We start from the raw sequence: 11,526 nt of genomic DNA on the forward strand, positions 1-11,526 counted from the left end.
ATTAAATAAATTAATTAAAAGTCATTTTAATAAATAAATAAAAATTAATTTAATAAAAACAAATGCAATCACCAACGGATTCTCCGTTGGTGATTGCAACTGACGCATGAATCAGCAACGGAGAATCCGTTGCTGATTCACAAAACTAGCAACGGATTTATCCGTTGCTGCCAAATCAGCAACGGATAAATCCGTTGCTAAAAAATCAGCAACGACAAATCTGCATCCGATTTTTGTTGTTGCTGATTTCGTTGCTAAATTGTTTTAGCAACGGATTATAGTATTATTTGCAACGGAATAGTCCGTTGCTAATTACTCCATTTTGTAGTAGTGATTTTTAGTGGCACCGAAGGAATTCAAATTCGTAATTATTAAAGATTAAACTCAAAACCTTACCGGTTAAGCTATTCTTAAGATTGCATTTCGGTTTTTTTTTAAATCTAATCAACTAGAAAATGATAACTCTTTACAAAACACGTTACTTCTTTCATCCACCTCTCTTTTAGACTGCAAGTTCTAGTGACGCTGGCTGTCAAAAAATAGGAGCTCGGGCTGGCAAAGCACCTAGACAACTACTCCATAGACATCAAACAGGTGCATTAAATGGTTATTATAACATTAGATCGTTCGAAACTGAGATATCTTATAAACAAAGTTGGAAAAAAAAGAAGAAAAAAGTTCTTGCTATGGAGATGATACGAATGTTACTGAGTCTCTTTTTTTCCAACTAAACTAGCTAGGTTGCTTCCTGGTTTAGTTGGAAAAACATTCAATTCGTGGGCTACCATTTTTTACCAGAAGTTCGTGGAGACCAATAATTATTGTTAACAAAATGATGCCTTATTTTCGACTATTAGATTAATATTGCTCATACTGAATTGCGGTTGAACCAATTTTTTAAAAAACTTAGTTCAAGTCAAGAAAAACTCTAATTTTTTATCATCTATTTATAAAAGGAAAGGCCTGTACGTATGGGCCTTTCCCTTTTTAAAAATTTTATCCACTCAAATTTTATTTTATTTTATAAGAAAATTAACAAAATTGCATTGTTTTTTTTTTTTTTGTCTAGTTCAGTCGACTACTCTCGTGATAATTACTACTACACTGTGTTGTGAAAAATCTATATATATATAAAAAGAAATTAAGGCCCGTGGTGCATGCATATATGTTTTTTGTTTTTTTTTCAAATTTTATCCATCTATTTTTTTTTAAATAAATAAATAATGTGTTGTTTTTCACTAATTCAACTAACTGGAAAGTTAGATCTCCAACTTTTCGAACTAAAAAAACCCAAACACCTCAATAAAACCTATTTGTGATATTAAATTGGCACAAAACCCTTTAAAAATAAAAAATTAAACCGAATTCAAAAATCTTTATTAGTCTCAATCTACTATTTCAAGTAAGATCAAGGTTTGAAATCACCTCAATAGAATTTTCTTTACTAAATAGAAGACATCGATATCAAAATTAGTATTTTTTATTACTGAAATATAATTAATTGATGACTTTTTTTTTCTTTGTTCTTTTTCTAGTGATTATCTTTCTCAAACTCAAGAAATGATATATAAATAATATAAAGTTTTAGATTAAAATATAAAACGTTGGTGTTAAAAGGATAAAAATAAAGTTGGCAAATCCTACATGCCATTTTGGTAGAAAAAGCATTGAATGGACAATGTTAAAAAATCTCAAGTTTTTCCTCATTATTAATTTTAAATTTTTTAATTTCAATCAAACATAATTTTTTTAAAATTAAGCATTAATTCAATATCATGATTTTTTTAACACCACAATAACTTTATAAAATAAATTATAATATTAAATTATCAAATTAATTTTCAATCAATACAATATAGTATAAAATTAAAAAAAAAAATTCAACAACAAGAACCAACAAACAAAAATTATAGAACCGAAAAAAAAGACAAGCACCGTAAAAATAATAACAAAAGGGAAAACCATTATTTTTGCCGCCAGCGGCGAAACCAGGGGAGGGCAAGCAGGACCCGGGCCCCTACAAAACATTTTAAATTTTTTTATTATTTAATATTTTTTAATTTAAATAAATAAATTTTTAATAATATATATTATTATATTAATTTTGATATTCCCTGTAAAATGCACCTAGCTCCGTCCCTATTCTCAATTCTGGTCTTTTTATTCTCAGTTTTTTTGTAAAAGTAAAACTTTTGTTTATTAATATAAACTTAAACAAACTATCAAAATCTAATCCTTAATCAATGTGTAAAGATAAATTTTTTAAAAAATCAATTAAAAAAAAACAATGTTTCAATCTAATCTTAAATGTTGTGTGTTTATGAAACCGTGTTTTCCCACGCTTTTAAGGTTCTTGTTAATTAATGTTTGGAAGACGAAACAAAATTAGAGCCAATTCCGAGCGTGATTTATACGCGCCCACAAAAGCCCGCCAGTTTGCCCCTTCCTCTCCCGCCATTACAACACCAGATTATATAAGGCCACACTTCAGTTTCTTGAGCTTTTAGAAACCCCAACAACGAAACCCTAATTTTTTGATAATCAAATGGGTGAAAATAAAAATTTTGAAGAACAGAACAAGCTCCCTGAGCTCAAGCTAGGTAAAATAATCAATGTTTTCGTTTTTTTTTTTTGCGGGGCTGAGAAATGATTTGATTTCTTGAAATTTTTGTATCAGATGCTAAGCAGGCTCAAGGGTTTCTCTCTTTCTTCAAAACCCTACCCCATGTAAGTCCTAATTAATCTCTTAATTGCTTGGAAAATCAAGCATTTCTTAAAGAAAATAATTTTGAGTTCTGGGTTATTTATTTATAGTTTTGTTTTAGTGTTTTGAATTTATTTATGAATTACTTATTTTATTTGGGCGTGTTTCGTTTTTGCGTTTGATGTTGCAGGACCCTAGGGCGGTTCGGGTCTTTGATAGGCGGGTCAGTTCATGTTTGGCCTCTTATTGAACAACTGAATTATTTCTATCTTGATCTGATGTGGAATGAGTTCATCTCCATTTGGCATTAAGTGTTGGATTTTCATCTTTAATTGTGAAACTTTACTGTTTTAGTACGGAATTAGTAGTATGATTTAGGGAATACTTTAAAGGGATCAATGAACACTGTTTCCTTTTGAGGAATTCAGTATTCTTACAATCCAATGACGATACTGCTTTTATAGGAAATTTATCTTTGTTGTTTCTTGCATTCTATTACCTATTCAATTTTGTTTTGCCATCAATATTTCAACACCAAGTCATTCACAAGGAAAACAATATGCCTGTGTTAGAAATGATCTTGATGTCCACCACTGGTGGCATCTCCGAAGAAGTTTGTTTCCTAAGTAAGGATGCTATTTCAAACTAGCTCAGATACACACATGTATAGATTATTAAAATGCAAGCCAGAATTATAAGGTTTTCTGTAAATGCTACCCCTTTTCTTATAACATGCATGTTTTTTTTTTGGTTATTGTGATGACTATGATCTCACAAATTACCAGCTATTGTTCTTCATAAGTAGAATTTATAAGTATTTCATTTTGGTTTCTTTGTTTGTCTTAACAATTGTCAACTTTGTTATTAATCTTGTTTAGATATGCAGGACTATTATACAGTTCATGCTGAAAATGCGACCTTCATTGCAAAGACATACTACCACACTACGACTGCTTTGCGCCAGTTGGGGAGTGGATCTAATGGTCTTTCTAGTGTGAGCATTAGTAAGAACATGTTTGAAACAATTGCCCGGGATCTTCTTTTGGAGAGAACAGACCATACTCTTGAGCTCTATGAAGGGAGTGGATCCAATTGGAAACTAGTGAAAAGTGGGACTCCTGGAAATCTTGGCAGTTTTGAAGATGTTTTGTTTGCAAACAATGACATGCAGGATTCTCCTGTGGTTGTTGCACTCTTGTTAAACTTCCGTGAAAAAGGGTGCACTGTTGGGTTGAGTTATGTTGATTTAACAAAAAGAGTTCTTGGGCTGGCTGAATTTCTAGATGATAGCCACTTTACAAATGTGGAGTCAGCTTTAGTTGCCCTCAGTTGCAAGGAATGCCTTTTGCCCATGGAGAGTGGCAAGTCCAATGACTGTAGAACTCTGCATGATGTTTTGACCAAATGCGGTGTGATGTTAACTGAGAGAAAGAAAAATGAATTCAAAACAAGAGATTTGGTGCAGGATCTTGGTAGGCTTGTCAAAGGTCCCCTTGAACCAGTCCGAGATCTAGTTTCTGGTTTTGAATTTGCACCTGGTGCTTTGGGAGCATTATTGTCCTATGCAGAATTACTTGCAGACGAGAGCAATTATGGTAATTATAGAATTAGAAAGTACAATCTTGACAGCTACATGAGACTTGATTCTGCTGCCACGAGGGCACTGAATGTCCTTGAAAGCAAAACTGATGCAAACAAAAATTTTAGTTTATTTGGTCTCATGAATAGAACTTGTACAGCTGGAATGGGAAAAAGATTGCTTCATATGTGGCTAAAACAGCCTTTATTGGAAGTAGATGCAATCAACTCCAGGCTAGATTTGGTGCAGGCATTTGTGGACGATACCGGGCTTCGCCAAGATCTAAGACAGCATCTGAAAAGAATCTCAGATATTGAACGACTGATGCACATTGTTGAGAAAGGAAGAGCTGGCTTGCACCATATTGTGAAACTTTATCAGGTGAAATTCAATTTTCTGTTTCCTGTACTCATTCCTTAATGCATGTGCTTGATGTAGGATGGTCGGGTTATTGATTATTTGACTAGACAATCAGTTAAAACGGCGACTCTTCTCCATTTTCTACCAAGCTGGTTAATATTTCATGCCTATTTCTGCTTATTCTCACTCTCCATCTTTGGTTGAGGAGAATTATATGGTACTTTTAGAGTAGAGTAGCTCCTGGTATGGAAAGTGTAGGTTGTTTTCAGCTGAAAAGCTCGCTAGTGTTTGTATTCTTCCTTTTTTTAGCACTCTCTTTCCCTTGATGCTACGGAGAAGTAGTATCGAAGGTGGCCTAGTGTTACATAGAACTTGTAGAGTGGAGTTGCAACCTGTTATGGAACTGAAATGCTGATCAATCTTCAGAAAAGAACTTGCTGGTGTCATCTGCAGTTGTACTTTTTGTTTGTTTTCTTTCTTTCTCGGCTTTTTTTGCTCTTTTCTTCTATGCTATGTAGTAGTGTCCATGCTGCGAAGTTCATACTATCCTTTAAATAATTATTCATGTTGCTTTTTTTAACTAATTAATTATCACATGCACTGTGTTCTACGCTATTTTTATACAATAATTGTATTTTAATCTCTCAGTTATTGTGCCTCTGTTTTTCTTTTTAACTTGATACATTTTTGGGATGCAGTCCATCATAAGACTGCCATACATTAAAGGTGCTCTGGAACGATATGATGGCCAATTTTCATCCCTTATCAAGGAAAAGTATTTGGAGTCCCTTGAGGTGTGGACTGATGATAACCACTTGAATAAGTTCATTGCTCTTGTGGAAACTGCTGTTGACCTAGATCAACTTGACAATGGGGAATACATGATTTCACCTGGTTATGAAGCTGCCTTAGGTGCACTAAAAGCTGAACAGGAGTCATTGGAGCACCAGATACACAATTTGCATAAACAAACTGCTTCCGATCTTGACCTTCCTCTAGATAAGGGATTGAAGTTAGATAAGGGAACGCAATACGGTCATGTCTTCCGAATTACAAAGAAGGAAGAGCCAAAAATACGGAAAAAGCTGACCACCCAGTTTATTGTCCTTGAAACTCGTAAGGATGGGGTAAAATTCACAAACACGAAACTTAAAAAATTAGGTGACCAGTACCAAAAGATAGTTGAGAACTATAAGAGTCGTCAGAAGGAGCTTGTCAGTCGAGTGGTTCAAATTACAGCAACTTTCTCTGAGGTATTCATCCTTTATCATGTACTGACTTCGACAGAGCTCTTATTCTTGATTAATGCAAGTTCTATGCTGCAGGTGTTTGAGAAATTATCTGGCTTGCTTTCTGAAATGGATGTCTTACTTAGTTTTGCTGATTTGGCTTCTAGTTGTCCTACTCCATACACAAGGCCTGACATCACTCCATCTGTAATTATTTGCTTCATTCACTTCCTTCCTTTAATCTATCTTCTTGTTTTGGAAAAGCTTTGTGGTATGATATTTACCCTCTTTGCTGTTATAGGATGTGGGAGATATTATATTAGAAGGGAGTAGACATCCATGTGTGGAAGCTCAGGATTGGGTGAATTTTATTCCAAATGATTGTAAACTTGTGAGTATTCAATTGATGAAGGAGAGCATGCTCCTTCTGGACTTCCAATATCCAAGTGCCCCATTAATGTTTCTTTGTTATCTTTCCATGAATCAGGTCAGGGGAAAGAGTTGGTTCCAAATAATCACAGGGCCTAATATGGGTGGGAAATCCACATTTATTCGGCAAGTATGGATGTTTTTATGATTTGGTTTGATGCCTCTATTCGTTACTTATTTTGTCTTTCATTATTTCACTCTCACCTCTAGAATTTTTAGATCTTATTGATATTTCAGTCTGTCAATGCATTTGACTCAACACAAATTGAGTTGATGTTCATCAATGGGAGACACCGAAGTCCCTCTCAATTTCTTGTTTCACAAGATCTTCAATCTATCAAGTTAATCGACAATTTTCCAGGATTGCTATATCTGTATATTTTGGTTTCATTTGCAGATAGGTGTGAATATTCTCATGGCCCAAGTTGGTTCTTTCATTCCCTGTGACAAGGCTACCATTTCTGTACGTGATTGCATTTTTGCACGTGTGGGTGCTGGTGATTGTCAAGTGAGTCAGTGAAATAGCCTTTTAAAGTTCAAACTCTTGAAAATGAATGTCATAGATGCAACGAATTTGGAAGTTATCTGCTTTTGCTTTCTAATCCCCTTTTGCTCTTTTCTGCATATTTATTATCTTGATTTTTACTCCAGGATTGTAAAGTTCTATGCTCAATAATCACCAATTTCAAAGTTCCTACACGCTTCATGTCTGCTGTTGAAATGCTCATGTACTCATCCTATTATGCCTTAGGAAAGGTCACCTTTGCAGGATGTAGCTGTGAACCTATGTTATGTTGTATCAATGCACAAGATTAAATCTAGCTGCTTTACCCTGCTCTGCTATTTTAAAATGTAATATGTTTGTGTGTTTTGATAGGGAAATGTTTGATAACGAGATACAATTGGAAACATCAGCTGTAGCATGATGTATGTGTTGCATTGAGTTTTAACTACCTGTAGAAATAAATTAGAGTGCATCACAGGAAGAGCAGAAAAAAATAAATACCTGAATTGTTGATACCATTTACATCCAAATGCTAAGGTACAGAGCAAATAGATCTGCTTTCCTTTTGTGCTTCTGAGGATGTAAAAAATAAGATTTCAATCTCAAATAGCAGTCTATTAATGCATCGACAGCAAAAAATTCAATTTGAAATATGTTTGGTATAAAACTGTCTTAGTTCAATATTTTTATTGAGCCACTAATTTGATTCTCATCCCCTCATCCAACTAAATCTATATTCATCCTAGACTAGTTGAAAAACTTGAGCTAAACCCTCTTACTCTTTAGATCTTTTTTTCTGGCATTAGTCATTAATTTGAACATGTAAAGTATTTGTAATACCATTAGATATTGGATTATTTTAGCAGCTTAGACTTCAAGATATATAAAATCTTTGGACCTAATCAAAACATGCTACAAAATGCCTGTCAGATAATAGATGTAGTTGATAACGACTTAATTCCAAAAAAAAGTCATTCTGTTGTCATATGCTGATAGTATCAGGAAACTTCTACTAGTATATTTGCTAGTACACTTAAAGTAGTTTAACCATGTGACAAGCATGGACCAATTTGATTTATGCCTGTAAAATTTACCTGATTAGTTTTTGTGCTGTTTGCTTTTTTTTTTTACCTGTAAAATGTGTCCAGAGAGTTTGAAACTGAACAACATATTTTAGTGATTACTTGGTGTCCCCTGTAATTAGCTCCAATTAGATCTCACTTCTGTATGGTGCTGTGTCTTGAGTATCACATTCACTACTCGACTGTTTGACTGTTTTGTTTCTGTAAAGTAGATTATATTACTTGCTTACAATGAAAGGATGGATGTTACATGTTTCCTTGCTATTGAAGTTTATGCATCTGTTTCCTTTCTTTTAGATGCGTGGAGTTTCTACTTTTATGCAAGAAATGCTTGAAACTGCTTCAATCCTTAAAGGAGCTACAGATAGGTCATTGATAATCATTGATGAGTTAGGCCGCGGGACATCAACTTATGATGGATTTGGTAGGTTTCAACAATTTCCAGAGCCTCGGGATAGTTGGTTTTTATGGGTTTTTTATTTGAAGTTGTGGTTGAAGCTCTCTAAAATCATCTAACCTAAAAAAGTATCAGTTAAAGTTTTTTAAAACTGTTAAATGGATGTTATGAAATTTTCTATCTTTTTTTTCCCTTTTCATTCCTGTTATTTGAAAGGCATGAACTATGTCTGCTCTCCTTACTTAAATCAGTATGGTTTAAAGAATTGTTCTCCTATTGAAGTTACAAGCATCCAATTAGACTTCTTTGGGGTTTGAGAGTTTCTGAAAATTAACCGTGTCTGCTCTCCTTTTTCTTGATGAGTTCGGGGAAACTACTTTTCTTCATTTATTTGTAGTTTTGACTGTGGAGTTTTCTGCTTTTAAACATTGCTTAGAGCCTCTTTTCACCTTTGGTTGGAAGTGATGAAGTAGCTTTATTGTTTGATCCATATTGGAATTTATTGTTGGTTTGGTTAAACCTCATAGATAAACATAATTTTGTTTATCATGTTTTGTTCTGTTTCCCAGGCTTGGCATGGGCCATATGTGAACACCTGGTTCGAGAGTTAAAAGCACCTACTTTATTTGCAACCCACTTTCACGAACTGACTGCATTAGCTCATCAAAAACCTGACCAGGAGCCACATGCGAAGCAAATTGTTGGTGTTGCAAACTATCATGTCAGTGCACACATCGACTCATCAAATCACAAGTTGACCATGCTGTACAAGGTAAATGCATTGAGGCATGGCCTAAGCACTTAGAATTACAGGTGCTTGATTGTATGCCTTTTGTTTTTTTATTTTTTCAAAGACTAGCTTATATCATAATTTTGTAGCTGTTGTTTCTGCCTTACCTTTGATCTTTGTAATTAACTGATTGGATTAGTGTAAGAGTAATAGGACTATAAATGACGTGAAGGAGAAAAGACCTTTGAGGGAGAGGGTTTTAGAGTTTTCCTTTGCCTCGCTCCTTTCAATTACTCTCTTTGTCGTTTAGCAAGCTTTGCTTACATAATGAAAAAACAAGTGGAGAAAAAGGAAAGAAATGAGGAACTTCAATTTTTATTTTATTTAATTTTTTTGGGTTTTGTATTTTCTATTATGATATGAGTTCTATTTGACACAGAAACAACAGTCTTCAATCATTATTCTTAATAATGGGGCATATATCATTGTTGGACTAGCAATTTTAGGATTAGTTTCTGACTAGATGCGATTCTTCTGCTTTTGAGTGACTGGGTTAGCAAAAATAAGTTTAAAATGCTTACACTAATGACCTTACAACCTTGAATTCCAGGTTGAGCCAGGGGCTTGTGATCAAAGTTTTGGTATTCATGTTGCAGAATTTGCAAACTTTCCTGAAAGTGTTGTCACCCTTGCCCGAGAAAAGGCAGCTGAATTGGAAGATTTCTCACCTACTGCAATCATTTCAGATGATGCTAGAGAAGAGGTTTGTCTTTAATGAATCCAAAAGCTTCTAGCTCAGCATTGGCTCTATGCCATCTGTATAGCCTTCTAGTTATATGAGCTTTCTGATCATTTCTGTTGATAAGCCTTAGATTGATACAGTGGTATGTAGGCCAATGTTATACAAGCCTTGACGTTTCAGTTAGTGTCAACATTTGAAGGGATGTGCCACTCTGGTTTGACTTCTCCTTCTTACTAAGCAAGCCATCCAGAGTTTACATGCTAGAGTATCAAGACCTTTGGCTTGATGCTCCACTACTGTAGTGTGAAAAACAACTTCGAATTCAAGTTGATTGACTGAGATAGCACTATGGAGTATAGATTTCCCGTTAGTAATCTCCAGTGTTTGAGCCAGTCTTGAGGGGAACATCATGTCACTCTTTGGCAGTCACAAAACTTTCATGCTGTATAGCATTCTCGAAACATTTTTCTGTTTCTGATAGCAAAGTTTTCACGCGAACTGAACTTGTTAAAATGATACCATACTATCACAAAGCATTCTATTAGGTTGGAATATTGACTTATTCATTTATGATTTGTAGGTCGGATCCAAACGAAAGAGAGAGTGCAATATGGATGATATGTCAAAAGGTGCAGCTCGGGCTCACCGGTTTCTGAAGGACTTCTCTGATTTGCCATTAGACACAATGGACTTGAAGCAGGCTCTGCTACAGATAGGCAAACTGAAAGATGACTTGGAGAAAGATGCAGTGAATTGCCATTGGCTCCAGCAATTCTTCTAGTTGTCCTTGGATGGAGCAATATTTGAATTAGACATTGCAAAGTCTCAACGAGTACAATATTTGAACATTATGCTTGACGCAGGTATTGGGTTTTGTAATCATTTCTTGGCTGGATGAGTGGTCTCTTAAAATCTTGTTGGGGCTCAGATCAATTTTAGGTCATGTAGGGGATTGGTCTCTTGTATCTGAGCTTGTGTAATTTATCCTTGTTGGGGCTCAAACCAATTTCTTTTATTTACGTATATAATATATGAGCTATTCTAAGAAAAATGGAAAACGATTTCTTTCATCTGCATTTAGCAATCCAACCAAGTTTATGCATTGCCTCAAACAATATAGCTTTTGAGTAGTTTTTCTCATGTAGGATTAAAATCTGAGCTTCCCCTTCCCCACCCCTTTTTTTTTTGGCTGAAGTGCTTTTCTCACTCCTTAAGAGGTGATTGTTTATCTCTTTTGTCTTCAAAACGTGTTTTATGTTACCATTACCATGACCTTGCCAACGGCATCAAGCTTTTCTGAATGACCCATTAGTTTAAAATCATACTTGTGTGGGAGAATTCCTAAACTGATTCATCCTTGTCCCAATTTCTTTCATTGATAGAAATTATGGCAAAACTTTTATGGCCATTGAATCATTGCTCGTACTTCTTGCAATCAGCTACGGAGATTTGTGCCACAAAATGCATCGTTTTTTCTGATTTAATGTCTGGAAATGAAGCGAGGAGGGGTTTGTGCCTGAGCTGATTGCAAGGGCCAAGTTTGTTGAGGAAAAGAAAGAGACGGTGAAGATAAGTTACAGAGTTCTTTTTTTGAGAAAACAAAGATGAGTATTTTTGGAATAATATTTTTTATTTGAAATTATTGTAGCAAATCAAAAGTCTCTCTTATGTGCTTTTGCTTATTTTTATGATTTTGATTCCATGCATAATTCAAATTAATACCATTAAAAGAATTCTAAACACAATAATTGATTTAACTATTGGAATTG

The 11,526-nt window shown here is 34.6% G+C and overlaps 1 protein-coding gene across 1 annotated transcript; it reads left to right on the forward strand.

Moving 5' to 3' along the window:
- The first annotated feature begins 2,354 nt into the window (after positions 1 to 2,354).
- Positions 2,355 to 10,827, forward strand: LOC7484706 (DNA mismatch repair protein MSH2). The gene is made up of 13 exons (XM_002317895.4): positions 2,355 to 2,600; positions 2,678 to 2,727; positions 2,895 to 2,927; positions 3,591 to 4,664; positions 5,342 to 5,896; positions 5,969 to 6,079; positions 6,174 to 6,263; positions 6,360 to 6,431; positions 6,699 to 6,809; positions 8,186 to 8,312; positions 8,855 to 9,057; positions 9,626 to 9,778; positions 10,338 to 10,827. The coding sequence occupies exons 1-13, from the start codon at positions 2,546 to 2,548 to the stop codon at positions 10,536 to 10,538; spliced, it is 2,835 nt and encodes a 944-aa protein (XP_002317931.1). The 5' UTR covers positions 2,355 to 2,545; the 3' UTR covers positions 10,539 to 10,827.
- The last annotated feature ends 699 nt before the right edge of the window (positions 10,828 to 11,526 follow it).

The sequence above is a fragment of the Populus trichocarpa genome, chromosome 12 (assembly GCF_000002775.5).
Source record: "Populus trichocarpa isolate Nisqually-1 chromosome 12, P.trichocarpa_v4.1, whole genome shotgun sequence".
NCBI classification, from domain to species: Eukaryota; Viridiplantae; Streptophyta; class Magnoliopsida; order Malpighiales; family Salicaceae; genus Populus; species Populus trichocarpa.